Source organism: Siniperca chuatsi, linkage group LG22 (assembly GCF_020085105.1).
Source record: "Siniperca chuatsi isolate FFG_IHB_CAS linkage group LG22, ASM2008510v1, whole genome shotgun sequence".
Classification (NCBI taxonomy): Eukaryota; Metazoa; Chordata; class Actinopteri; order Centrarchiformes; family Sinipercidae; genus Siniperca; species Siniperca chuatsi.
The window spans coordinates 20,578,773-20,606,450 of record NC_058063.1 but is presented as its reverse complement, the minus strand read 5'-3'; the positions used below and the strand labels follow the sequence as shown (position 1 = coordinate 20,606,450).

The 27,678-nt window shown below is 43.8% G+C and overlaps 2 protein-coding genes across 30 annotated transcripts; one reads left to right on the top strand and one right to left on the bottom strand.

Moving 5' to 3' along the window:
• Nucleotides 1-164: 164 nt before the first annotated feature.
• LOC122870292 lies at nt 165-26,033 on the bottom strand. 11 transcript variants are annotated; one of them, XM_044184436.1, is made up of 4 exons: nt 12,546-12,712; nt 10,801-10,874; nt 10,117-10,470; nt 165-2,171 (listed from the first exon to the last, which is right to left on the bottom strand). In XM_044184436.1, exons 1-4 carry the CDS (start codon nt 12,590-12,592, stop codon nt 2,053-2,055), a joined length of 594 nt encoding a protein of 197 aa, XP_044040371.1. In that variant the 5' UTR covers nt 12,593-12,712; the 3' UTR covers nt 165-2,052. The 11 variants fall into 11 exon arrangements, with proteins under 11 accessions (XP_044040371.1, XP_044040377.1, XP_044040373.1 ...); XM_044184438.1 differs by lacking the exons at nt 165-2,171; nt 12,546-12,712 and adding exons at nt 7,112-9,008; nt 24,913-26,033; XM_044184439.1 differs by lacking the exons at nt 165-2,171; nt 12,546-12,712 and adding exons at nt 7,112-9,008; nt 24,913-26,033 and having other exon boundaries at nt 10,117-10,467.
• Nucleotides 4,877-27,661, top strand: LOC122870174. 19 transcript variants are annotated; one of them, XM_044184089.1, is made up of 6 exons: nt 4,877-4,959; nt 5,877-5,950; nt 6,279-6,457; nt 18,838-19,018; nt 26,452-26,811; nt 27,040-27,661. In XM_044184089.1, the coding sequence occupies exons 2-6, from the start codon at nt 5,884-5,886 to the stop codon at nt 27,495-27,497; spliced, it is 1,245 nt and encodes a 414-aa protein (XP_044040024.1). In that variant the 5' UTR covers nt 4,877-4,959; nt 5,877-5,883; the 3' UTR covers nt 27,498-27,661. The 19 variants fall into 19 exon arrangements, with proteins under 19 accessions (XP_044040024.1, XP_044040035.1, XP_044040039.1 ...); XM_044184100.1 differs by having other exon boundaries at nt 4,878-4,959; nt 6,282-6,457; XM_044184104.1 differs by having other exon boundaries at nt 4,942-4,959; nt 5,877-5,932.
• The last annotated feature ends 17 nt before the right edge of the window (nt 27,662-27,678 follow it).

Below are 27,678 nucleotides of genomic sequence, written 5' to 3'. Positions count from 1 at the left end.
TTTACAGGCGTGCATTGGACTAGATTATCATATTAAGTCCTTTGGTTGTCATTAGACAGCTTTCAGAGGTGAGGTAGGACTGATTAGGTGAAGCTGTTGTTCTTCTGGGTAAAGCTCTTACTGTAGCATTCCCGGCTGAACAGCTGCATTTTACTCTCAGGAACTGATGTTTATAAAGAATTTAATTTCCAAAAACACCGTAAGAGCTGAATAAAAACAAACAAACAATCATTAGACATCTGCCTGCAAATTGTATACAAATATCCATAAATATATAAACGAATACACATTTGCAATTAATTGGCTTAAATCATAAATAATGTGTAAATAAAATCACATTTTAGCAAACTGGCTAATGTAATAACCTATATGAATTGTTTTAATTACAACAATCTCCTTTTAGAGTGCGATGTTAACTACGTTACATGAAACACCGAGTTAACAATCAATTAATTTTGGTAAAACGGACAATCTCAATTTAGAGAGAAAAACGTAAATTAATTATATAAAATTACCAAATGAAGTGCTGAATTACTGTAAACAATCTATCTGGAGTGCAAATCAAGAGAAACACTGACAAGGCAATAACGACATTAGCTAAAGAATGATATAGCTAAACCAAACACTTCAAAGTCCTTCAAAGTTTACCACACAACATAAAACTAAAACGGTACCTTGTGCCCTTCAGCCAGGAGCTAAGATGTAGAAAGAAACCTTTTTAAAACAAACATTTGTACAGTGAGTACCCAAGGGCTTATCCTTTCTCTCTTAACGTTAAATCAGAATGGCGCTTCACGTAAAAAGAGCGCCAATGTACACAAAGAGTGCTGCTGCACTTCCTTTTCCAGACTTCAAAATAAAAGCATGTGAGGTAAAATATGTACACTTAATAAAACAAATAAAAATACAATGTCCACATTAAGTATGCAGCGAGAATTATTAGTCAACCAAAAACAAACAACGTAACATTTGGTTCAAGTTCAATAATAAAGTCCTTTCTTGTGAAAGCCTTTCTCAGGAGTTCCATGGCAACACTGCCCCATATGGTTGGAAGTAATGATGACGGCCTACTTCAGTGATTGGGGATTCAATGGTCATTTACATTTGGCATTTTGTTGGCAAGCAGCCGTGGTATAAACAGGAAAATACCCTCCAAGTTTGTATGTGCCCTGATTGATTCTGCGAAGGCAAACTGTTCTTAGCTCCCAGGTCATCCATTACAATCAGTACAGTTTGCTGATGATGCAGCATAAAGCATCAGTACTGTTGCTATGGTTACTTAGCAGCAGTACTGATAGATAGTGAAACATCATGAAATAACATCCACTTGATGGATTGGCACCAAATTTTGTTCGGACGTTCACGGTCTCCAGAAGATGAATCCTACTGACTGTAGTGATCCCCTGTTATGGTACACAGAGTCTGGACCCAAAAGCACGACTTGACAACAGAGGGAGCTGAAGCGGTTAGTTTTGGGTTATTGTCACAAGTTGAAAGAGTAACCAGGTGTGTGGAGGAAGCTCCGTGAGCAGGTAGACTGGGCGAGGACGGCTGGCTGACGTGGAGCAGCGGTGAACCCCTGGTGAGAAGTTTCTGGAGAGCCAGTGAGTAGATTGGAGGCAGGTGTCGGTCTGAGGACTGAACCTGAACACAAGGAGTCAGGAAACATGCAGGAAGACTTTCTATAAAGCAAGGTCAGAGGCCGAGACAGAGTACCTCTAGTGTTGACGGACTGGTGAGAAGAGCTGGGTAGATGGACTGCATGGTCTTGATTGGTGGATGGAGAACAGGTGAGTAGCAGGTGAGTCAGATTGGAGGTTCACTGGAGGGCACGCTCCACCAGCACACACATACACAGGAGTGTAGAGAGAGACAGAGACCAGCAGCTGGACCAGGACACCCCCTGACTGTTCTTCTAGTGCCACCATAAACTTGACAGTCATGGTTTTATGTGAAATGTCTCAAAGCAGCGCTGTGCATCAGTACAGCCTCACAGGGGCGTTAGCATGGCTGCAGTCTTGTTACATGCGTGACTACAAATGTCCAGCAGGTTTACAGGAAGTAAAAAGTAAAGCAGTACAGTAGTACTGCAGCCAAACCTAATCTGCAGTGGCAGGTGGTCGCTCCCTGGCTTGTTGGCTTTTGTGTCTCATCTTCGGGCCGATCACTGGCTGTAAAGAGAAAAAACACATGTGTGTCTGTTATTCATGTGATGAGAAAACATGTAACAACAAAGTAACCAGCAGATGAAGGAGTTTTCATATTTACAGCATTGTCTGTTACAGTTCTAAGATGCTTTTTGAAGGAGTTTTCATTAGTTTAGAAATGGCAGAATAGAAAGTGCAGAATGTGGAGTTTGTGATTTGAAGCCACTGTGTGTAGGAGCTTTGTGTGATTGTAGCGTTTCTTAAATTAGTTTGATGACATAAGCTTTTGTTGGCTTTTACCAGCAGATGGAAGTGAAGTTTTTTAGTCAAAACCTGCATATAGTTCTTCAGGCCACAATACTTTTCTACTGATTGTGTTTCTGGAGTCATTTCACCAGTTAAAGGAACAGTTTGACAGTTTGGGAAATACACTTCTTTGCTTTCTGGTGGAGAGTTAGATGAGAACATTGATGGGACTCTCATATCTGTACAGAAATATGAGGCTACCACCAGCAGCCAGTTAGCTTAGCTTAGCATAAAGACTGGAAACAGGGGGAAACAGCTAGCCTGGCTCTGTTCAGAGGGAACAGATCCACCTACCAGCACCTCTAAAGCTCAATAACTAACATGTTAGATCTTATTTGTTCAATACGTACAAAAACTGAAGTGGAAAAAACGTCAGTTCGCTGTTTTATGGGGTTTATGTGTCGGACCATTTCTTGGGCAGGTACAGTAACTTCTGGATTCTCCGCTGGTTGCCTGGCAACTGCTCCCAGCCAAGAAATAGTCCGGCACATAACCCCCCGATTTTAAACTTCGATTTATGTACGGATTAAACAAACTAGATTTATGATTTACTCTTGTATTCAAGATGCAAATACTTCAAAATGATGTGATGTTACAAAGACTACAAACTCCTGAGGACATATAGTTAGCAGGCACGTACTTGGTGGACGGCTCAAACAAACACAGACATGTTTGAGTCATCAGCTACACTTAGGTCCAAACAATATGTCTGTAGTCCAGTTTAGCAGCCCAGTCACAACAGCACTGATTACTGACGCAGAATATCCAGCTGAAAGAAATCTGAAGAGAAAGTTCTACTGAATCAACTTACCAGTGACAGTGAGTCTGCTTTCACCAACGCCACCACCATAAGTTGTGAGCATGTCACACAGGTACAGGCCCGAGTCCTCAGTCCTGAGTCTGGACACATGAAGTCTGAGTCGTCCTTCTCTGAGGACGTCTCTGTCACACTGGACTCGTCCTGCAAACTGTCCATCCTGAGACTCTGGGACCTCAACACCTTCATGCAGATGATACAGGACTGAGACATTGTGATCAGTAATCAGTTCACAGAAGATATTAAGGGAGTTTGAACTGTCAGGTTTGGTTGTGAACGTCCATTCCAGTGTGATGTCCTCGTTCTCCTCTGCCTGATAGGAGCTCTGTGTCACATTCACTACAAATGTTCCTGCTGAGGAGACAGAGAGGGAAAGTGAGGACCAGACAAAGGGACAACTTTAACATGTGAGCCTTTAAACTCCATCTAGAGATGTTGATGTATTCATATCAAAGCTGGGAGGCTGGTAAACAAAAAGTTCAAAGATACTACAGTAAAAAAAAGCTGCATGATACCAACAATAAATACAACTCAAGCAATACTTGAAGATAAAGGATCTTCCTGATTTTAATAAGGACTGTCTACTTTCTCTAAAGAGTCCTGCAGATGTTTTCTCTGACAGATTTAAAGATGGAGGTCTGAAGGCTGAAAGAGTATTTAGTCTTTTCTCTTTCTGGATAATAACCTGCAGGTGGAAACGAACCACAGACGCAGGAGGTCAGGGTGATGAGCAGCAGGATGCTGCAGGTCATCTTCTCCCTGTGAGAGGAGACAGAGGTGAAGAGTCAGAAACACACGAGGTCAAAGTTCAGTCGTCACATGTCTGAGAGGAAACATCTACAGTCTGTCTGCAGTCATTACAACACTCCTTTGTATTTATTCTCCTGCTCATCACACACAGCTGACCAGAGCACTTCCTGACTGGTAGCTGCTAATGCTAAGCTGCAGTCATGTGTTTCTGTCACAAGATGGCGCCACTGCTTCAACTCTCCACCATCCAAATGAAAACAAAGAGCATTCAGCTTCACACAGGCTGGAATAAATCCACTAAGTGGCCAGAAGTATGGGGGGTCCTCTGATGAGGCCAGACGAGGAGGAAGACGAGTGTGGCTGCAGGGAATCTACTCGAAGAACTCCCATCCTGGCTTCTGCAGTCACTGCTGCAGTTATGTGCACAAAACATGTAACAACAAAGTAACCAGCAGATGAAGGAGTTTTCATATTTACAGCATTGTCTGTTACAGTTCTAAGATGCTTTTTGAAGGAGTTTTCATTAGTTTAGAAATGGCAGAATAGAAAGTGCAGTAGATTACGTCATATGAAGCTGAGACCGCAGGACAAAGGGCACAGCTCCCATTTTGGATCTGGTTGTGCGGTTTGTTTTCGTAAAGTGCTGATTGGATTTCGTGTTCTGCGGGTCTCATCGTTCATTAAAAGGAGGCAGCTCGTTCGCGACACCTAACTACTGCAGATTTTCGGATCTGGTTGTTGTGTTGTGCGGAACTCATTATGATGCAGCGCGTAGACCAGATGTCCCCGTCTCGCAGTCTGGTCCTTCAGTTCTGCAGGAGGAAGGACTGCTTCCTCGGTCCTTGGGGAAAGGGAAGTGCAGCAGCAGCTGGTTTGTGTCTGCTGTTGTTAATAAGGGGACCACACCGTGTGTTTCTATGGTGACTGAATTAAATTCAGGTTTGTTTGCAGTTACATTCTCGTTCCTTTACATTCAGAGCTGCTTATATTCCAGATTTACCGATGCAGCATGTTTCTCTGAGCTGCAGAGATCGCAATGTGTTTATGTCCTGGGCCAAATTCACAAAGCCGAGTAAGAGGCAACTTCTGGAATAAAGGAGCCTGTCAGTGCTACATTTAACCTGAACAGCGATTGTGGAAATTCACCATGCAGTTTGAATTTGCTGTTTGTTGCGAAACTTGCACAAAGACTCGGGGCAAGTTTTCGTGTCTATTCCTGTCCATAACACGCGCCCGTTCCGCCTTCATGAGTTAGGAGCTCAGGAAGTATAAAACTAAATATGGCAAGTCTGAAATTATATCAGAGAAAACTTCAGCAAATAAATTAGTATTTTGTAATATACATGCATCATTCTTCCTTCCTAATAAACAGAGACCCCCAGTACGCAGCCAACTTTAAACATTTCTTCTATTGGGGGGAAATGCTCCCCAGCAAGAAACCCTGCACATAACTGCAGCAGTGACTGCAGAAGCCAGGATGGGAGTTCTTCGAGTAGATTCCTGCAGCCGCACTCGTCTTCCTCCTCGTCTGGCCTCATCAGAGGACCCCCATACTTCTGGCCACTTAGTGGATTTATTCCAGCCTGTGTGAAGCTGAATGCTCTTTGTTTTCATTTGGATGGTGGAGAGGTGAAGCACTGGCGCCATCTTGTGACAGAAACACATGACTGCAGCTTAGCATTAGCAGCTACCAGTCAGGAAGTGCTCTGGTCAGCTGTGTGTAATGAGCAGGAGAATAAATACAAAGGAGTGTTGTAATGACTGCAGACAGACTGTAGATGTTTCCTCTCAGACATGTGACGACTGAACTTTGACCTCGTGTGTTTCTGACTCTTCACCTCTGTCTCCTCTCACAGGGAGAAGATGACCTGCAGCATCCTGCTGCTCATCACCCTGACCTCCTGCGTCTGTGGTTCGTTTCCACCTGCAGGTTATTATCCAGAAAGAGAAAAGACTAAATACTCTTTCAGCCTTCAGACCTCCATCTTTAAATCTGTCAGTGAAAACATCTGCAGGACTCTTTATAGAAAGTAGACAGTCCTTATTAAAATCAGGAAGATCCTTTATCTTCAAGTTTTGCTTGAGTTGTATTTATTGTTGGTATCAGCTTTTTTTTTTTTTTTTTACTGTAGTATCTTTTGTTTACCAGCCTCCCAGCTTTGATATGAATACATCAACATCTCTAGATGGAGTTTAAAGGCTCACATGTTAAAGTTGTCCCTTTGTCTGGTCCTCACTTTCCCTCTCTGTCTCCTCAGCAGGAACATTTGTAGTGAATGTGACACAGAGCTCCTATCAGGCAGAGGAGAACGAGGACATCACACTGGAATGGACGTTCACAACCAAACCTGACAGTTCAAACTCCCTTAATATCTTATGTGAACTGATTACTGATCACAAGGCCTCAGTCCTGTATCATCTGCATGAAGGTGTTGAGGTCCCAGAGTCTCAGGATGGACAGTTTGCAGGACGAGTCCAGTGTGACAGAGACGTCCTCAGAGAAGGACGACTCAGACTTCATGTGTCCAGACTCAGGACTGAGGACTCGGGCCAGTACCTGTGTGACGTGTTCACAAGTTATGGTGAAAGCTTCGGTGAATGCAGACTCAATGTCACTGGTAAGTTGATTCAGCAGAACTTTCTCTTCAGTTCAGCAGCTTTTATGGATAAATAAGAACCTGAGAGGAAAAGTATTTTGGACTACCACAATCCACAATCTTTACTTCCTTCTCGCAGTATCTGGGAAATATGTTACATCTTCATCTGTTGTAGATATTTTGTTTCCTTTTATATTGAAATGTTTTTTCTTCACATGAATGGCAGATGTGTTTGGTCTCTTTACAGCAGCGAGGGATCGGCCCGAACCTGAGAGACCAAACACAGAAAGTCGGGGACGGATCGTCCTCTACTGTGGACTGGGACTGACAGCAGCAGCAGCAGCTGTGCTGGGTGTTTGTTACTGTTTATTCAGCCACTCTCAGCCTGGTGAACAAAGTCCACCCAGTCAGTCTCCAGTGATGATCTGAGCAAAGTTACAGATCAGCAGATGGATCAGAGGAAACAGTTTGATCAACAATGTAAACGAGACAAGACTGTTAGAATTCAACTTTATACCACGGACACAGAAAATACCAGTTTCCCATTGGCTGGCAGGTAATAAAACTGTCCATCAGAGCACATCAAACATACCAGCAGGTAACCATAGCAACAGCTTTGATGCTTCACACACATCACATGAGTAAAATGACAACAAACAAAGTGTAAATGTACAAAATAATGGACCTGATGGAGGAAACGCTGTTCTTCACCTTTACGCTGTCCAGTGTTTTTATTGGACACCTCATCACACTCTGTCACGTATCAGACAGACCTGAAATCTGCACAGTTTCTTCCTTGTATAATATGTAAATATGCTAATCTGGGATAATTGTTTTTTGTGATGTGATATTTAATGTTTCTTCCGCATTAATGACTAGAATATGGAAAGACAGCCAAGAGATGTATTTGTGTATTTTTCATGCATCTGTTTCTTGAAAATATATAATGAAAAATAAAAAAGGAATATTCTGGGAAAAATGGAAACAGCAAAGTTTTTATTTATTTATTTTTATTCCTAAAAGATTCATTAGAAAATTAATAATTTACTTTTTAACTTCAGTAAATACAAATCTTAAACACTTGTCAATTCAAATAAGGCTCATAAGATGAAGTGCATAAAACTGGATAGATTAACATGTGATCCAGTGATGATAAAACACAGTATAAAAGTCTATATTTACAGATATATATGTATGCATATGTAGATATTTACAGACATGCTGATGATGTTTTTGTTTTTAAAGCTACACAATAGTTTAGCAGCTGACTGTAACATACAACCAGCGGTGGAAAGTAACTCAGTGCATTTGTTCAAGTTCTGTACTTCAGTCCAATTTCATTTTATGCTACTTTATACTTCTACTCCCTTGGTGAAATTCACGCTCAGTATGTTTAGTAAAATATAAGCTCCACCTTTACCAGCTGTACCATTAAAGTGATGAACACATCAATGCATCAATAATTATAATTCAATAACATAACACACATTATTCTGAAATGGGCCATTCTGCATAATCAGTACTTTTACTTTTTGTACTTTAAGTGTATTTTGTTGCTAATACTTTGTACTTTTACTTGTATTTCTGCACTGTGGTGTTACGTTTTTTACTTAAGTAAAAGTCCTTCTTCCACCATCCAGCAAGCCCTGAATGTACATTAAATGATCTGTACAATAACGACACCAAGTTATCAGACCTGCTGATACTTTAACAGCATCTTCACTTTAGTAGAACTCATAATAGAGCAATAATCTATACTCTGCATCAACAGTAATTGGCATTACAGTACTCTTCGTGGAGTTACAGTACATCTGACGTTTAAGTCAGCACATAATAACAAGAGATGACCAGAAATACAACCAGTGCCTGCACAAGTCATCCAGTTTAACATGAACCAAGATAACATCCTCACCAGCTTTAGAGTGAGCACTGCTATCAGCTTGGCCTGTTCTGTCTGTTACGGCAGGAACTAACAGCAGCGGGACCATTGAATCAGGTAACCATGAGGCAGAAAACCACCACGAAACTCAGCTGGAGTGTTTTTGGATTTCTATCCATCACTTGGAAACGTGATGCTCTAACAGAAGAACCAGTTCTGTCTTCAGACTCCCATCTGGTGGATTTCTCTTCAGAGCAGCAGGGGGCAGCAGAAGTTTAAGAAAGCTGAAACATTTCACGTGTGTGTCACTGCACACAGCTTCTCGGTCCTACTGTCTCCGCTTCAGGTGGAGTGCAGTGCAGTATATGATGAAGTACAGCGACAGACAGCCAGTGCAGCTGCTGCTGCCGCTGCCAGTCCCAGTCCAACGTAGAGGCCGATTCTTCCCCGGCTCGCTGGTTTTGGTATCACAGGTTTGGGCTCGTCAGCTATTGTGTCTGTATGTGATTTATCTGAGGAGAAAACATTTCACAGAAAACTTAAAGTACACCACAAAGTATTTACTGTTAGGTGTGAAGGACAAAAAAGGTCCGCCAAGCACAAACATTGTTTTAAATAAAGTCAGTACAAGTGACAGGAAGGAATATCTTGTTTCTTCTAGTCCACGATTGTAGTTCTGATAATCAAGTCTGGTTCTTGTTCTACTCGATTTTCCTGCCTTTTCCGCTTCAGTCAACTACGTCACTTCCACTTTCCCACGCTGTGAAAATCCCTTTGATTCATTTCTGATGTCACCATATCTGGCCAATGATCTTTCTGCCTGCATTCTTCGAGCCAATCAGTCCTCAGAGGCTGTTCTTTAAGTATCACTGAGCTTCAGTCATTCTGTCTGTCAGATCTACGATTGTGCAACCCTCCTCCACCTCCTCCACCTCCTCCACCTCCACCTCCACCTCCACCTCCTCCACCTCCCCACCTCCAACCTGAAAGGTTCCATCTCGCTGCTGGAAATATTCACTACAGCACCACATGTGTATTAATCCGCAGCTGAAAATAGTGCCCCACAAATGCACTATTTCCTCCTGTTTGAGTAACTTTTGCTAAAAACTACAGTGGCCAGCTGTTTTAGGAAACTACTGAGCTTTTTTAAAAAAAATGAAAGTATATATTTATAACCCATTTTTAAAGATTTAGATCTTCAGTAGGAACAAATGGGCTGAGAGCTCCCGACAGGCAGGGGGATTCAGGAAGTGCTGAGAGACTGACTGATGTGATTTGTTGACAATGACAAAAATAAAGAATGTCACCAGACGTATCCATGAACAGGTTTTCAAGACAGTCTGCCAACTAACAAACAGGACACATAATGTCTGCGTCTGAGGTAAATATGAAGACTGCTTCTTTTTGTAAACAACCCAAACTGTTATCAAAGTTCAATCTCTTGTCAAGATTCAATTTAACTAAAAGAGAAATAATCATTTCTAGACAACAAACATTTTAAGGTACATTTTTGCTTTTGTATCGACAGCTGATGGAATGTGTCCATGTGTTTTCACGTTCGCAAACATTAGACAAACTGTTATAAGCAGATATATATTTGACAACCTTGAGTCGACTTACCAGTGATGTTGAGTGAGAACTCTTTAATCTTCTTGCCGAATTCAGTGGCCATTCTGCAGAGGTACGGGCCCGAGTCGTCAGTCCTGACTCTGGACAGATGAAGTCTGACGCGTCCTGTACTGAGAGCGTCTTTGTCACACTGCACCCGTCCTGCAAACTGCTCATGCTGAGACTCCTCAACACTGTTGTCCAGATGATAAAACACCTTCAGCTCAGGTAACACAAACAAACAGTGGATCTTAAGTGAGGGGAGGGAAATGTTGGCTTTGGACGAGAAGCGCCATTCCAGTGTGATGTCCTCGTTCTCCTCTGCCTGATAGGAGCTCTGTGTCACATTCACTACAAATGTTCCTGCTGAGGAGACAGAGAGGGAAAGTGAGGACCAGACAAAGGGACAACTTTAACATGTGAGCCTTTAAACTCCATCTAGAGATGTTGATGTATTCATATCAAAGCTGGGAGGCTGGTAAACAAAAAGTTCAGAGATACTACAGGAAAAAAAGCTGCATGATACCAACAATAAATACAACTCAAGCAAAACTTGAAGATAAAGGATCTTCCTGATGTTAATAAGGACTGTCTACTTGCTATAAAGAGTCTTGCAGATGTTTTCACTGACAGATTTAAAGATGGAGGTCTGAAGGCTGAAAGAGTATTTAGTCTTTTCTCTTTCTGGATAATAACCTGCAGGTGGAAACGAACCACAGACGCAGGAGGTCAGGGTGATGAGCAGCAGGATGCTGCAGGTCATCTTCTCCCTGTGAGAGGAGACAGAGGTGAAGAGTCAGAAACACACGAGGTCAAAGTTCAGTCGTCACATGTCTGAGAGGAAACATCTACAGTCTGTCTGCAGTCATTACAACACTCCTTTGTATTTATTATCTTGCTCATTGTTATAGGGAGGAGGTGAGGGCAATCCAGGCCGACCTGGAGGTGAAGATCAGGAGACCAAGGAGAAGTACAGGAGGAAGCTGGAGTGAAAACTCCAGCAGAACAACATGAGAGAGGTCTGGAGCAGCATGAAGACCATCACTGGCTTCAGACCGACTGGCAGCAGAGGAGCTGAAGGCAGCTTGGACAGGGCCAACGAACTGAATCTGTTCTTTAACAGACTCGACACACCGGCTCCTGCTCATCCCCCTCTAACTCAGCTGCTGCCGGCCCTCAAGCTCCTCTGAGTCATCTGCCCCCCCCCCCATGTTGGATATTGCATGCAAAGAGCCTTGATATGGGCGGGCCGGTGCAAGCATCACAGCAGCCAGCAAAGTGAAACGGTGAATATTCAAAACATTATTATTAAATGTAGCACTGACAGGCTCCTTTATTCCAGAAGTTGCCTCTTACTCGGCTTTGTGAATTTGGCCCAGGACATAAACACATTGCGATCTCTGCAGCTCAGAGAAACATGCTGCATCGGTAAATCTGGAATATAAGCAGCTCTGAATGTAAAGGAACGAGAATGTAACTGCAAACAAACCTGAATTTAATTCAGTCACCATAGAAACACTCGGTGTGGTCCCCTTATTAACAGCAGCAGACACAAACCGGCTGATGCTGCACTTCCGTTTCCCCAAGGGACCGAGGAAGCAGTCCTTCCTCCTGCAGAACTGAAGGACCAGACCGCGAGACGGGGACAGCTGGTCTACGCGCTGCAGCACAGTGAGTTCATATTTATATACTGTCATCTTGACTGACGCAGCAGAGATGAGTCGGAAAGCGAACGAGCTGTTTCCTTTATAGTGAGCGATGTTAGTCCCGCCCTGCAGAACACGACACCCAATCAGCACTTTGCGAAAACAAACCGCACAACCAGATCCAAAGTGTGACCTCTGCCGTCTTTGTCCTGCGGGTCTTTTTCAGAAACTCCCCGATTCATATGACCTACCTCCTCATCCTCACCGTGTTTCCCAGTTTCATTAGAAGTCTTCGCACATAAAATATCTCTGAGTCTAAAATCATGAACTCTGCAGTTTTCAGAAGCAGCTTCTCTGCAGCGGCCGCAGGATGGAAATGCTCGGCTTTCCTCTAACAGAAAGTTTCTTTATGTTTCATTGTAAAGATGATTTTATGAGACTTACTGACAGACGATCATGCTGCTAAATGTCCTGTGGTTGGGGACATTTTTATGGCCCAGAGAAGCTGAAGAAATCCATCCAAATATTCCAGATACACATTTAGATTCTTGTGAGGAGACACAAAACTTCTGAACTCTGCAGTTTCAATCCTGGAGCAGGTTTTCCAGGTCCAGATCCAAGTAGCTCAATAAAGAACCGAACATAAAAACTTTGGGCCGGTTTGAATCGATTTTCAATCTGCGTCGATTTCAAATTAATATGTTCGTCAGTCTCGTGTGAACAAACAGTAAATGCAGCTCAGCTGAACACAAAACAACACAAACAGTAAATCATACAGAAGTTTTAGTTACTTACGTGTTTGAAGGCGAGCGAGCAGCTTTATGTCTGAACTTCATTATCATCAACAGACGGACTGCTTCTCTACACAACACTAAAGGTTTCCCGTGATGAAGAGGTAGTTAGTCAGACAGCTGATCTACGCGCTGCAACGAAGTGAACAGATATTTATACTGTCATCCTGTCAGCTGCTGTAGATATGAAGCGAACGAGCTGGCTCCTTTTAATGAACGATGTCAGGGCGGAGCTGCATCTGGGCGTCAGAGGTAAAAGCGAGTAAACCACCGTGTCATCTATAGCAAGGGGGTCAACCAAGGACAGTGGTAGGCACACAGTAACCTGTTAGGCTCCTGATGAAAGCTGACGTGTTCCTTTTCCGTTTCCCGTGATGAAGAGGTAGTTTACACTGAGCGCTCAGTCAGTGAGGCATGGCATGCCCGTAGAGCAGGGAAGCAGAGATCACAGAAACACATGGTGACACCATGGTCATGTGTGAAGAGCTGGGGAGAGACACAGAAATGCCACGGACACAGTCCTATTGGCTGGCAGGTAATAAAACTGTCCATCAGAGCACATCAAACATACCAGCAGGTAACCATAGCAACAACTTTGGGAATATAGAGGTGTAGTCCCTCATTCGTCCAACATTTCCTGGTAAAGGTTTTGGCTGGGACATTAACAAGAAAGTGAAACAGTACAAATGAGATACTATACAACACAGTCCAGCAGTTATCCATAGCAGCGTTTCCCCACGGATATTTCCACAACCCAAAGTAAATCTGCAAATATTAGAAAAGAGGAGAGAGTGGGCAGAGAGGAATAATAACACTGGGTGCATGGTTCAAGAGTATGTGAAGAAAAGTTACTATAATTATCTTAATATGTTTACAGATGGATCAAAACACTCAGATAACGAACACGTAGGGCTGGGTATACACATCCCAGAATCTGACCGAGGATCTGATCAGAGAAACTCAAACAGGTTCTCAGGACACACAGCAGAAGTCTTCAGTGGGTAGAGGAGGTTAAACCGGTTAAAGTGGTGGTATGTTCAGGTTCTGCTGCTGCAAGACAAAGTACACAGTCAGGAGAAACAGTCCGAGAGGATCTGTTAATCGAGGTTTATATGAGCCTACTGAATCTGCAGCAACCAGGAACAGACGTCCATTTCTGCTGGAGACCAGCTCACGCTGGAATAGAGGGAAGTGAGGCTGCAGATGAACTTGCTAAAGATGCACTAAACAAAATGATAATGACATTTTAGAAATTAGTTTTGGGAGATCAGAAGCAAAATCACTAACTCATCAGGGAATAATGGCATCATGGCAGGAAACATGGAATAACTATAGAATACTATAAAATCCAAGCCAGAGTCAGAAAGAATCAGGTAAATGTAGGACAGAAGATGTTATCTGTTCTAGGCTAAGACCAGGACACACAGGACTCAATGCTAGCTTGTATGCCATGAAACAGTCAGTGTCAGATAAATGTGAGACTTGTAACTGGAAGGAATCTGCTGAACGTGCTGATGGGATGAGGAGGTTCAGTGTAGAAAGAGAGGCTGAAGGGCAGAGTGGTAGAGAGGCAGGGAGCGGAGCAGCAAATGTGACATTACTGTGGATCCCTGCACATATAGGAAGCAAAGGAAATGAAAGAGCGGACAAGGCTGCAAAGGAAGCCACAAAAACACACACTGACATCGCAGTAGCCCTTAGTAAAAGAGAAATGAAAACCACAGTTAAGGAGAAGTTGAAGCAGCGAGAAGAAGAGAGAACAGGAAGGTGGCTTTACAACAGTCAAAGGAAAGCCGGTGTGAAGAGGAAACTGTAATATCCAGGCTCCGGTTGGGCCACACAGGGTTAAACTGCACATTATGTAAAATAGGAAAGCATCACACAGGAAGATGCTCATTCTGGGACCAAGAAGAAACTGTGGGACATGTTGTGATTTACTGTCCAAAATATGACGCCGAGAGAAGAGAGCTGACCCTGAAGCTTAGAGAAATAAAGACCAGGTTTGATCTACGAGATCTTTCACAAACAAGTTCTGGAGAGAAGTGTTATCTGCTGTTGCTTCAGTATCTGAGGAGAACACGTCTCAGTTTATTTTCTTTATTTAATCATTAGTGAAGGGACAGCGAGAGTCCCGATCCACACTCCAGTCCAGCTGGTGGCGGTAACGCACCATAACGCTGGTTGGTGTTACGCACCATAACGTCGGTTGGTGTTACGCACCATAACGTTGGAAAGAAAAGGAAGAAGAGTAACTCAAGTGAATCCGGTCAGACGGTGAAGAAAGAGGAGAAGTATCTTGTCGGGATGGTCGCTGTGACGCAGACACATGAGGTCTGAAAGTCTGTAGGAGGAAAGCTCGGAGATGTCAGATCTGTCAGGATAACAGGAAGTGGGATGGTTCTCACTGACTGCCTGTCAAAGCGTCAGAGAGACACAGCTCTGAAGATTCATGCGTTTAGAGATCACAGCGGTGTGGACTGCTTCCTCCTCGGAGCAGAAGTGAAGAAGAAGGGGAGTAATAAAGTCAGATAAACATGCATTAGATAAAGCAGACGGTGGAGGCCGAGTCATGTCGGGAGGCTGAAGGTGTGTGTGAGGCGAGAAGGCTGACAAGATTCAGAAACGGGGAGGAGGAGGAGAGTAGCTCGGTGTGTTTGACGTTTGAGGAGGAGTTACCAGAGAGAGGGGATCTAGATCATGTGTGTTACAGGGTGAGGGAGCTCCTCTCAGGTGTTTCTGCTGTCAGGAATATGGACGAGTTGCTGCAGGATGAAGAGGAGGCAGGAGGTGTGGGAAGGATAACTGGAGAAAGAGCAAGCAAAGTGCCTGCACTGCGAAGGGAAACCACCATACGGGATCAGCACAGAGCCCAGAGAGAATTAAGGAAGTAAAAGTGAATGAGATCAGAGCAGAAAGGGGATTGTCATACGCTGAAGCTGCTGAGAGAATGGAGAGAAACGGTGAAATGGTGCAAAAGGAAAAGCAGCAGAAAGGAAATGGAGATGAGCGGAACATCAGTATGGGCAAGAAGCGATTTCTGGCATTTCTTGCCACGGTTATAAACTGTGCTGCTGGAATAAAGGGGGAGTCGGAAAGGATTAAGATGGCGCTGGACGCTGCAAGGAGGTTCCTGAATGCTGTGGACACATCTGGAGAGGATCCAGATGTTACACTGAGGGAAGGAGCTGCACCGGCTCAGACACTTGGGTCTGGGTTAGAGACTGGACTATGGCATGGGAGCACTTTAGGTGGACACTGTAAATAGTTTAAACTGTGAAGCTGTTAAAATCCAGCAGGTGGCGGTAATGAACAATTAGGGACGCCGAGCGCCATAAAACTCAACAGAAGAAGAAGAATGAACCATGAACATGTAGATCAGCTGTCCGTCTGTTGAACTGATAATGAAGTTCAGACATAAAGCTGCTCGCCTTCAAACACGTAAGTAACTAAAACTTCTGTATGATTTACTGTTTGTGTTGTTTTGTGTTCAGCTGAGCTGCATTTACTGTTTGTTCACACGTGACTGACGAACATATTCATTTGAAATCGACGCAGATTGAAAATCGATTCAAACCGGCCCAAAGTTTTTATGTTCGGTTCTTTATTGAGCTACTTGGATCTGGACCTGGAAAACCTGCTCCAGGATTGAAACTGCAGAGTTCAGAAGTTTTGTGTCTCCTCACAAGAATCTAAATGTGTATCTGGAATATTTGGATGAATTTCTTCAGCTTCTCTGGGCCATGAAAATGTCCCCAACCACAGGACATTTAGCAGCATGATCGTCTGTCAGTAAGTCTCATAAAATCATCTTTACAATGAAACATAAAGAAACTTTCTGTTAGAGGAAAGCCGAGCATTTCCATCCTGCGGCCGCTGCAGAGAAGCTGCTTCTGAAAACTGCAGAGTTCATGATTTTAGACTCAGAGATATTTTATGTGCGAAGACTTCTAATGAAACTGTGAAACACGGTGAGGATGAGGAGGTAGGTCATATGAATCGGGGAGTGAATGAGGAGGTAGGTTATGTTAGGTCAGATGAAAGCACAAGGTTTCAGGACAAACAGGAACATTACTTGTGCGGTTTGTTTTCGTAAAAGTGTGCTGATTGGGTGTCGTGTTCTGCGGGGCGGGACTAACATCGCTCACTATAAAGGAAACAGCTCGTTCGCTTTCCTACCCATCTCTGCTGCATCAGTCAGGATGACGGTATATAAATATGAACTCACTGTGTTGCAGCGCGTAGACCAGCTGTCCCCGTCTCGCGGTCTGGTCCTTCAGTTCTGCAGGAGGAAGGACTGCTTCCTCGGTCCCTTGGGGAAAGGGAAGTGCAGCCTCTGTAGGCCTGTTCAATGCGGAGTCATTAAAGGAACTCTGTCTTATTTCCACCGGAGCTTTCGCTGCACTCCCGGATCAGACGAGGTGTCTACGAATAATAAAGCGGCCGGTTCGCTCAGTAACGAGACAATTCAACAGCAGCAGCTTTCATGGGATTCACTGAGAGGAAGCCGGATCATCCTAAAACCTGATCCACCTCAAAAGCAGCTCCATGTGCCGTTAAACAGCAGCGGGGACAGCTGCACGTGCAGGAAGAAGAACCTCGTATGTCCATGTGATGTTACAGGTCCCTTCTTCTTCAGCTGGCTTTTTACTCCACGGAGACACTTTAAAGATGAAGCTCGCAGATCAGCCTGGATAGTGGGACGCGTTGTTACCGCGAGATCCGACAGCAGCATCAGCTGGTTTGTGTCTGCTGCTGTTAATAAGGGGACCACACCGAGTGTTTCTATGGTGACTGAATTAAATTCAGGTTTGTTTGCAGTTACATTCTCGTTCCTTTACATTCAGAGCTGCTTATATTCCAGATTTACTGATGCAGCATGTTTCTCTGAGCTGCAGAGATCGCAATGTGTTTATGTCCTGGACCAAATTCACAAAGCCGAGTAAGAGGCAACTTCTGGAATAAAGGAGCCTGTCAGTGCTACATTTAACCTGAACAGCGATTGTGGAAATTCACCATGCAGTTTCACTTTGCTGGCAGCTGTGAAGCTTGCACAAAGTTTTCGTGTCTATTCCTGTCCATAACACGTCACCGTTCCGCCTTCATGAGTTAGGAGCTCAGGAAGTATAAAACTAAATATGGCAAGTCTGAAATTATATCAGACAAAACTTGATCAAATAAATTAGTATTTTGTAATATACATGCATCATTCTTCCTTCCAAATAAACAGAGACCCCCAGTACGCAGCCAACTTTAAACATTTCTTCTATTGGGGGGAAATGCTCCCCCAGCAAGAAACCCTGCACATAACTGCAGCAGTGACTGCAGAAGCCAGGATGGGAGTTCTTCGAGTAGATTCCCTGCAGCCGCACTCGTCTTCCTCCTCGTCTGGCCTCATCAGAGGACCCCCCATACTTCTGGCCACTTAGTGGATTTATTCCAGCCTGTGTGAAGCTGAATGCTCTTTGTTTTCATTTGGATGGTGGAGAGTTGAAGCACTGGCGCCATCTTGTGACAGAAACACATGACTGCAGCTTAGCATTAGCAGCTACCAGTCAGGAAGTGCTCTGGTCAGCTGTGTGTGATGAGCAGGAGAATAAATACAAAGTAGGGTTGTAATGACTGCAGACAGACTGTAGATGTTTCCTCTCAGACATGTGACGACTGAACTTTGACCTCGTGTGTTTCTGACTCTTCACCTCTGTCTCCTCTCACAGGGAGAAGATGACCTGCAGCATCCTGCTGCTCATCACCCTGACCTCCTGCGTCTGTGGTTCGTTTCCACCTGCAGGTTATTATCCAGAAAGAGAAGAGACTAAATACTCTTTCAGCCTTCAGACCTCCATCTTTAAATCAGTCAGTGAAAACATCTGCAGGACTCTTTATAGAAAGTAGACAGTCCTTATTAAAATCAGGAAGATCCTTTATCTTCAAGTATTGCTTGAGTTGTATTTATTGTTGGTATCATGCAGCTTTTTTACTGTAGTATCTCTGAACTTTTTGTTTACCAGCCTCCCAGCTTTGATATGAATACATCAACATCTCTAGATGGAGTTTAAAGGCTCACATGTTAAAGTTGTCCCTTTGTCTGGTCCTCACTTTCCCTCTCTGTCTCCTCAGCAGGAACATTTGTAGTGAATGTGACACAGAGCTCCTATCAGGCAGAGGAGAACGAGGACATCACACTGGAATGGACGTTCACAACCAAACCTGACAGTTCAAACTCCTTTTATATCTACTGTGAGCGGATTACTGATCTCAAGGTCTCAGTCCTTTATGATCTACAAGCTGGTGTTGAGGTCCCAGAGTCTCAGGATGGACAGTTTGCAGGACGAGTCCAGTGTGACAGAGACGTCCTCAGAGAAGGACGACTCAGACTTCATGTGTCCAGACTCAGGACTGAGGACTCGGGCCTGTACCTGTGTGAAGTGAGGACAACTTATGGTGGCAGCTTTGGTAAAAGCAGACTCACTGTCACTGGTAAGTTGATTCAGTAGAACTTTCTCTTCAGATTTCTTTCAGCTGGATATTCTGCGTCAGTAATCAGTGCTGTTGTGACTGGGCTGCTAAACTGGACTACAGACATATTGTTTGGACCTAAGTGTAGCTGATGACTCAAACATGTCTGTGTTTGTTTGAGCCGTCCACCAAGTACGTGCCTGCTAACTATATGTCCTCAGGAGTTTGTAGTCTTTGTAACTTCACATCATTTTGAAGTATTTGCATCTTGAATACAAGAGTAAATCATAAATCTAGTTTGTTTAATCCGTACATAAATCGAAGTTTAAAATCGGGGGGTTATGTGCCGGACTATTTCTTGGCTGGGAGCAGTTGCCAGGCAACCAGCGGAGAATCCAGAAGTTACTGTACCTGCCCAAGAAATGGTCCGACACATAAACCCCATAAAACAGCGAACTGACGTTTTTTCCACTTCAGTTTTTGTACGTATTGAACAAATAAGATCTAACATGTTAGTTATTGAGCTTTAGAGGTGCTGGTAGGTGGATCTGTTCCCTCTGAACAGAGCCAGGCTAGCTGTTTCCCCCTGTTTCCAGTCTTTATGCTAAGCTAAGCTAACTGGCTGCTGGTGGTAGCCTCATATTTCTGTACAGATATGAGAGTCCCATCAATGTTCTCATCTAACTCTCCACCTGAAAGCAAAGAAGTGTATTTCCCAAACTGTCAAACTGTTCCTTTAACTGGTGAAATGACTCCAGAAACACAATCAGTAGAAAAGTATTGTGGCCTGAAGAACTATATGCAGGTTTTGACTAAAACACTTCACTTCCATCTGCTGGTAAAAGCCAGCAAAAGCTTATGTCATCAAACTAATTGAAGAAACGCTACAATCACACAAAGCTCCTACACACAGTGGCTTCAAATCACAAACTCCCACATTCTGCACTTTCTATTCTGCCATTTCTAAACTAATGAAAACTCCTTCAAAAAGCATCTTAGAACTGTAACAGACAATGCTGTAAATATGAAAACTCCTTCATCTGCTGGTTACTTTGTTGTTACATGTTTTCTCATCACATGAATAACAGACACACATGTGTTTTTTCTCTTTACAGCCAGTGATCGGCCCGAAGCTGGGACACAAAAGCCAACAAGCCAGGGAGCGACCACCTGCCACTGCAGATTAGGTTTGGCTGCAGTACTACTGTACTGCTTTACTTTTTACTTCCTGTAAACCTGCTGGACATTTGTAGTCACGCATGTAACAAGACTGCAGCCATGCTAACGCCCCTGTGAGGCTGTACTGATGCACAGCGCTGCTTTGAGACATTTCACATAAAACCATGACTGTCAAGTTTATGGTGGCACTAGAAGAACAGTCAGGGGATGTTTTGGTCCAGCTGCTGGTCTCTGTCTCTGTCTCTCTCTACACTCCTGTGTATGTGTGTGCTGGTGGAGCGTGCCCTCCAGTGAACCTCCAATCTGACTCAGAATCTGACTCACCTGCTACTCACCTGTTCTCCATCCACCAATCAAGACCATGCAGTCCATCTACCCAGCTCTTCTCACCAGTCCGTCAACACTAGAGGTACTCTGTCTCGGCCTCTGACCTTGCTTTATAGAAAGTCTTCCTGCACGTTTCCTGACTCCTTGTGTTCAGGTTCAGTCCTCAGACCGACACCTGCCTCCAACCTACTCACCGGCTCTCCAGAAACTTCTCACCAGGGGTTCACCGCTGCTCCACGTCAGCCAGCCGTCCTCGCCCAGTCTACCTGCTCACGGAGCTTCCCTCCACACACCTGGTTACTCTTTCACCTTGTGACAATAACCCAAAACTCACCGCTTCAGCTCCCTCTGTTGTCAAGTCGTGCTTTTGGGTCCAGACTCTGTGTACCATAACAGGGGATCACTACAGTCAGTAGGATTCATCTTCTGGGGACCGTGAACGTCCGAACTAAATTTGGTGCCAATCCATCAAGTGGATGTTATTTCATGATGTTTCGCTATCTATCAGTACTGCTGCTAAGTAACCATAGCAACAGTACTGATGCTTTATGCTGCATCATCAGCAAACTGTACTGATTGTAATGGATGACCCGGGAGCTAAGAACAGTTTGCCTTCGCAGAATCAATCAGGGCACATACAAGGAGGGTATTTTCCTGCTTAAACCACGGCTGCTTGCCAACAAAATGCCAAACGTAATATAATTTTAAATATAAGTCGTTAATATATGTTAAGATTTACGTTAACAAAACTTCGCTCTTTTCCGTTTAAAATATTATGAAATGTAGTTCCTGAGCCTCACAATTTCTATTGTTTGCGTTGCTAGGTAACATCTAGCCACACAGGTACAGTGTTGGGCAGTAGCGGCGCTACAAGAAGCGGCGGTACTAGTTTAACTCCATTTCTCAGTAGTGCGGTGGTGGCATCGCTCTTTTCTGAATCAAATAGCTTTTCAGTAGCTTAGCTCTTTTATTGATCAAGTAGTGCGGTAACGACACAAGCTACATTTCCACAATCATTTCTGAAACTCAAGTGCAGCGGAGCTTTCTGCTGCGGCCTGAAATAAAACTACTGAGGATCAGTAAGTGACGCCACCGTCACGCACGGATGTGCATGTGTAGCCGACAGAAGCACTTCCATGTGACGGTGACATGACGTAACAATCCTTGGGCTGACGCCTACGACGTCTGCTGCAGCGAAATACCTTCCAACCGCAAACATACCTTGAAGAAATATCTTCTTCAATACAGCATGATGTTCAATTTATAAATTATGGTCCCATTTAGAGTAAAATAAGCAGGCTGTGCTTTAGGGCGGGGCTACCTCGTCGCTCCCACGACGACCCGGTATCAGGATAGAGGCGATGCGTATCCACTGCACTGTGTTCATTTAACTAGCTGTACTTTTTTTTTTGGGTGCTGTTGGTGTTTTCAGTTCATGAAAGTTAATTGTAACATTTTGGTCGCCTAAAAATGTCTTGTTCCGCGTTCGGTTGTACTAAAAGACACCCGAAGGAGTCAGCTGTTCACCTGCAGCTTGCTAACCCAGCTAGCGCTCGTCCAAATATGGTCACTTCCGGTCACTGGTTGCAAAAACCAAGATGGCGACGGCCAAAATGCCAATCTCGAGGCTTCAAAATGGTAGTCCACGTCCCGGTGACTACGTCCACTTATTCTATAGAGTCTATGATACAGACACGCAAGCTTGAGTTCACACATTCGGGTGAATAAGCTAACACCAACATCGCCAACCAAGCTAATCATCACAATTCAGTGCAGTCTGCAAACACCAGCCAGCAACCTGGCAACAGCTAACCACTAGCTAGCTAAAAACCTTTCACTGCCTGTTGGCAGAAAATGAATAAAATTAAGCATGGTTGGTTTTGGAGCGCTGAGAGCTGAGAGCACAGCTTATTGACAGTTTTATTGATCACTGAGCATTGACTTGGAATGAAGTTGGTTCAGTGTAAAAAAAAAAAAAAAAAAAAAAAAGCTTTGATGTAGTAAGCTACTTTTGCCACGTTGCTGTAGCTTAGCTTGCTACATTTCTCTGCGCAGTAGCTTCAGTGTAGTGAAGCTTCATTTAATGTAGAGTAACTGGTAACTTAGCTCACTACACTTTCCAAGTAGCTTGCCCAACCGTGCACAGGAAGTGGTTCACAAGGCTGAACTGTTTTAAAATCCTGCAGTGGCGGACTCGGGCTGTCTGAGGGGCAGGGGAGGAAAACATTAAAATGTGCACCAGCTGCATGCAGTGGGGCACCGTAAGTCAAAGGTGTCCGGTTATACTGTCTGGGTTACTAAAAGTTAATCCACCTTCAAAACATTCCAGCCAATCAGAATCCAGAGTTCTCAGTGGCCAGAGTATCAAACTTTTTAAACAAAGCAAACTGACTTAAACCAAAAGTGTGTAATATTTAGGTGGCTCTGTTTGCAGAATACAGCGATGGTATTCATAAGTATGTTTCCTTTCAGTGTATAATCACCTGAAAATAAGAATCGTTGTGTTTTGATTTTATATCTACAGAGGGAGCGGGGGGGTTTTTGCGAACGAGCGGTATTCAAATGGTTGCAAGCTGCAATTTCTCTACTTGATGCCACTAAATCCTACACACTGCTCCTTTAAGAGACCACGGTATAATAACCATATTGCACAATGAGGACTCCTAACATACTGTGTTCATACCCATGTTTGCTGTAGTGAAGGAACAATGCTGAGAGAAATGTATACCATTAATCTGCGTCGTTGTTAGTACTGACATTGAGTTTAATGAAGCGTTTAGGTCAGCTTCAGACTCTTCACGGCCTGCTCCTGGTCTGTGGAGGAAATAAAGGAGCCTTTTCTTTGTTTGAAAATAACAGAAATGATAAAACCACAGTTGTTACTGTTCTGTATGTGATTCTTTATCCACTCTGATCTGGGAGCAGCAGGCAGCTCACATCAACATAACTACAGCTTTCTGCTGTTGTGAACTGAGCCTTTAAGGTGTCAATTTAATTTAAGACCATTAAGAACTGAAACTGTAATACTGTCCATTTCAGCTGTTATATTTACTCTGCTGTTGCATTATTTATTTACTGTAAGCTTGATAGAAATCCTTTGCACAAATATACTTCCAAGTTTTATTTGAATGTAGCATTTAATATAAGTATTATTTCTTTAATAAAGTGTCCATAAAAGGAAAAAAATAAATGTCTACGTTGTTATTTGTTCTTGACTTCAGTAAAGGCTTTGACCAAAACCTTCACTAGATTTCTTTGTTTGGCAGTTTGTCTGGATGGTTTCAGTGAACTGGGTGCATCTCTACTTGATGATTTGGTGTTTCAGAGTAAAAAGCTGAATTATAATTTTGACTTTATTTGAAATCAAGAGAACTGAGAAATGAATATCTTCATAAGAGCAGACCTTCTGCTGGATTAGGCACATTCAGCAAGTCACTTATTACATATGATGAAAACATTCACATGTCATTAGGGGCGACTGTGGCTTAGTGACCACCAATCCTATGGTGGGCGGTTCGATCCCAGTTTCCCCCAGCCCACATGTCGAAGTGAACACGGTGTGTGAATGATTAGCCCTGTGTGTGCACACCGCTGGCTAATCATTCACACACAGCTCAGACAGTGTCTTTGTCTTTGCCCAAAATCTAACGGGAAGCGTCATGTTTGACATCAAATGTGGAATGTATTTACCAGGAAGTATAATTATATTACCTTACATACACCTGTAATACATGTAATACCTTAAACTCGACCCCAAAGTAACACGAACATCATTTAACACAGAACGATGTGCATTTCATGTCACAAGTAGGTTTTCTGACATTGAAACAGACGTTGGAGGGAGAGAGTCTCGGAGTCTGTCTGTTGGTTTTATGGCTCAGGTCTTGAACCGGTGCTCTGACTCATTCTGATAGAAAGGGGGTCCTCCAGACAGAGTCTTGTTAGTCCTGATGGGTCCTATAAGATGCTGCCCCCCCTCTCTCACACTCTCATCATGCTGATTTCTCTGAGTGCATGAAGACAGTGACAGAGGTGAAAAGGTCAGAGGTGAGTCTGGGTGTGCAGGGACAAGCAGCCTCTGACGCCCAAATGCTGCTTCACCTTCACTTTCTCCTGAACAAAGTAACAAAGGTTACTGCAGTCTTCAGCTCACCTGAATCTTTGTGAGGAGCTGGGGACCGGGATTTATTCTTTACAGCAGTGAGGGGCCGAGGGACCTGAGAGACCAAACACAGAAAGGATCGAAAGGCTAAGGATCGACCTCTACTGTGGACTGACAGCAGCAGCCCCGCCCCCGAATCTGCTATAAAAGGAGGTAAGGGTTACCATCGTTCATCTAAAAGGAGCCGTTCGCTTTCCGACGCATCTCTACTGCAGCTGACAGGATGACAGTATAAATATCACCTCACTTTGTTGCAGCGCGTAGACCAGCTGTCCCCGTCTCGCGGTCTGGTCCTTCAGTTCTACAGGAGGAAGGACTGCTTCCTCGGTCCCTTGGGGAAAGGTAAGTGTAAAACTTTTCTGAAAAACATTTGTTTGTGAGTGTTTTCTGTGTCTCATACTGGGGTTTAAAATGCTTTGGTATGACATTTAATGCTTGTTTCCATGTGCAATATATTATACAATAAATATTCAGTATTTGTCATAATTTCATTTTTTTAATAAATTTGTCCGTTTGACCCTGGACGCTGCTCACATGAACGATTTCTTCACAGAATCTGTGACGTTTGTTTGAAGTCTGAAGGTCACAAAGAACAGATGCTGCCTGGTTAATACTGGACTTTATTTGAAATAATACTGGACTTTATTTTAAGATGTGCCCACACAGGGCTGTGAATGATTAACCCTCTCACACAGGGCTAAACATTCACACACAGCTCAGACAGTGTCTTGGTCTTTGCCCAAAGTCTAATGGGAAGCGTCATGTTTGACATCAAACGTGGAATATAGTTACCAAGATCACAGGATCCCCGTGGGAAGACTGGGACGCCAGGACGTCAGGTCATCCACCGGGTGGAAGGTTGCCAATGTCTTTAACTTGCTGCATTTAGGACACCATTTTGAAGGTTCTTTCATTTTGACTTGTGGAGCCACACATACACCAGCTGAACCACACAGCTGCTGGTGCATTTTTTACTGAGTCTTGAACTCTCCAGGTCCTGCTCTGCAGCAGCAGCTCAGAGACACTGAACCTGGATCCTCATGCTGTTACATGTTTCCTGCTTATGGTGGAGAGTTTAACCACATTACTGCAGCTTAGAACTGTTTTACTTTATTATAGATGTGAGACGTCTTCAGGAAAACAAACAGACTTTGCGTTGCTGTGGTTGTAGTTCACGTTGTTTTGTCATCAGCATCGAGGCTTGGTGTCCAGTCAGGAAGTGCTCTGGTCAGCTGTGTGTAATGAGCAGGAGAATAAATACAAAGGAGTGTTGTAATGACTGCAGACAGACTGTAGATGTTTCCTCTCAGACATGTGACGACTGAACTTTGACCTCGTGTGTTTCTGACTCTTCACCTCTGTCTCCTCTCACAGGGAGAAGATGACCTGCAGCATCCTGCTGCTCATCACCCTGACCTCCTGCGTCTGTGGTTCATTTCCACCTGCAGTTTATTATCCAGAAAGAGAAAAGACTAAATACTCTTTCAACCTCACTAACAGAGGTTATGACTCCTATTTCTAAATATATTAGTGAAAACATCTGCATCTTATGGAAAGTAGACAGTCCTTATTAAAATCAGGAGGCTCCTTTATCTTCAAGTATTGCTTGAGTTGTATTTATTGTTGGTATCATGCACCTTTTTTTACTGAAGTATCTCTGAACTTTTTGTTTACCAGCCTCCCAGCTTTGATATGAATACATCAACATCTCTAGATGGAGTTTAAAGGCTCACATGTTAAAGTTGTCCCTTTGTCTGGTCCTCACTTTCCCTCTCTGTCTCCTCAGCAGAAACATTTGTAGTGAATGTGACACAGAGCTCCTATCAGGCAGAGGAGAACGAGGACATCACACTGGAATGGACGTTCACAACCAAACCTGACAGTTCAAACTCCCTTAATATCCACTGTGCACTGATTACTGATCACAAGGTCTCAGTCCTGTATCGTCTACATGAAGGTGTTGAGGTCCCAGAGTCTCAGGATGGACAGTTTGCGGGACGAGTCCAGTGTGACAGAGATGTCCTCAGAGAAGGACGACTCAGACTTCATGTGTCCAGACTCAGGACTGAGGACTCGGGCCTGTACCTGTGTGAAGTGAGGACAACTTATGGTGGCGGCTTCGGTGAATGCAGACTCAATGTCACTGGTAAGTTGATTCAGCAGAACTTTCTCTTCAGTTCAGCAGCTTTTTTGAATAAATAAGAACCTGAGAGGAAAAGTATTTTGGACTACCACAATCCACAATCTTTACACTTCCTTCTCGCAGTATCTGGGAAATATGTTACATCTTCATCTGTTGTAGATATTTTGTTTCCTTTTATATTGAAATGTTTTTTCTTCACATGAATGGCAGATGTGTTTGGTCTCTTTACAGCAGCGAGGGATCGGCCTGAACCTGAGAGACCCAACACAGAAAGTCGGGGAATGATCGGCCTCTACTGTGCACTGGGACTGACAGCAGCAGCAGCAGCGCTGGGTGTTTGTTACTGTTTATTCAGTCACTTTCAGCCTGGTGAACAAAGTCCACCCAGTCAGTCTCAGCCTATTGAACTAATTCCACTCAGCCAGTCTCAGCCTGGTGAAGAAAGTCCACCCAGCCAGTCTCAGCCTGGTGAACAAAGTCCACCCAGCCAGTCTCAGCCTGGTGAACAAAGTCCACCCAGCCAGTCTCAGCCTGGTGAACAAAGTCCACCTAGTCAGTCTCAGCCTGGTGAACAAACTCCACTCATTCACTCTCAGCCTGGTGAAGAAAGTCCACTCAGTCAGCCAGTCTCCAGTGATGGATCTGAGCAAAGTTACAGATCAGCAGATGGATCAGAGGAAACAGTTTGATCAACAATGCAAACGAGACAAGACTGTTAGAATTCAACTTTATACCACGGACACAGAAAATACCAGTTTCCCATTGGCTGGCAGGTAATAAAACTGTCCATCAGAGCACATCAAATATACCAGCAGGTAACCATAGCAACAACTTTGATGCTTCACACACATCACATGAGTAAAATGACAA

Coding starts and splice junctions, on each gene's coding strand:
- LOC122870292 (XM_044184432.1), bottom strand. CDS start 12,592: ATGATAATGAAGTTCAGACATAAAGCTGCTCGCTCGCCTTCAAACAC. Junction 10,471..10,800: donor TGGTTCGTTTCCACCTGCAG/GTTATTATCCAG, acceptor CTGTCTCCTCAG/CAGGAACATTTGTAGTGAAT. Junction 9,009..10,116: donor GTTCTCACTCAACATCACTG/GTAAGTCGACTC, acceptor TTTTCTCCTCAG/ATAAATCACATACAGACACA.
- LOC122870174 (XM_044184086.1), top strand. Junction 19,019..26,451: donor AAGCAGACTCACTGTCACTG/GTAAGTTGATTC, acceptor CTGTCTCCTCAG/CAGAAACATTTGTAGTGAAT. Junction 26,812..27,039: donor ATGCAGACTCAATGTCACTG/GTAAGTTGATTC, acceptor GTCTCTTTACAG/CAGCGAGGGATCGGCCTGAA.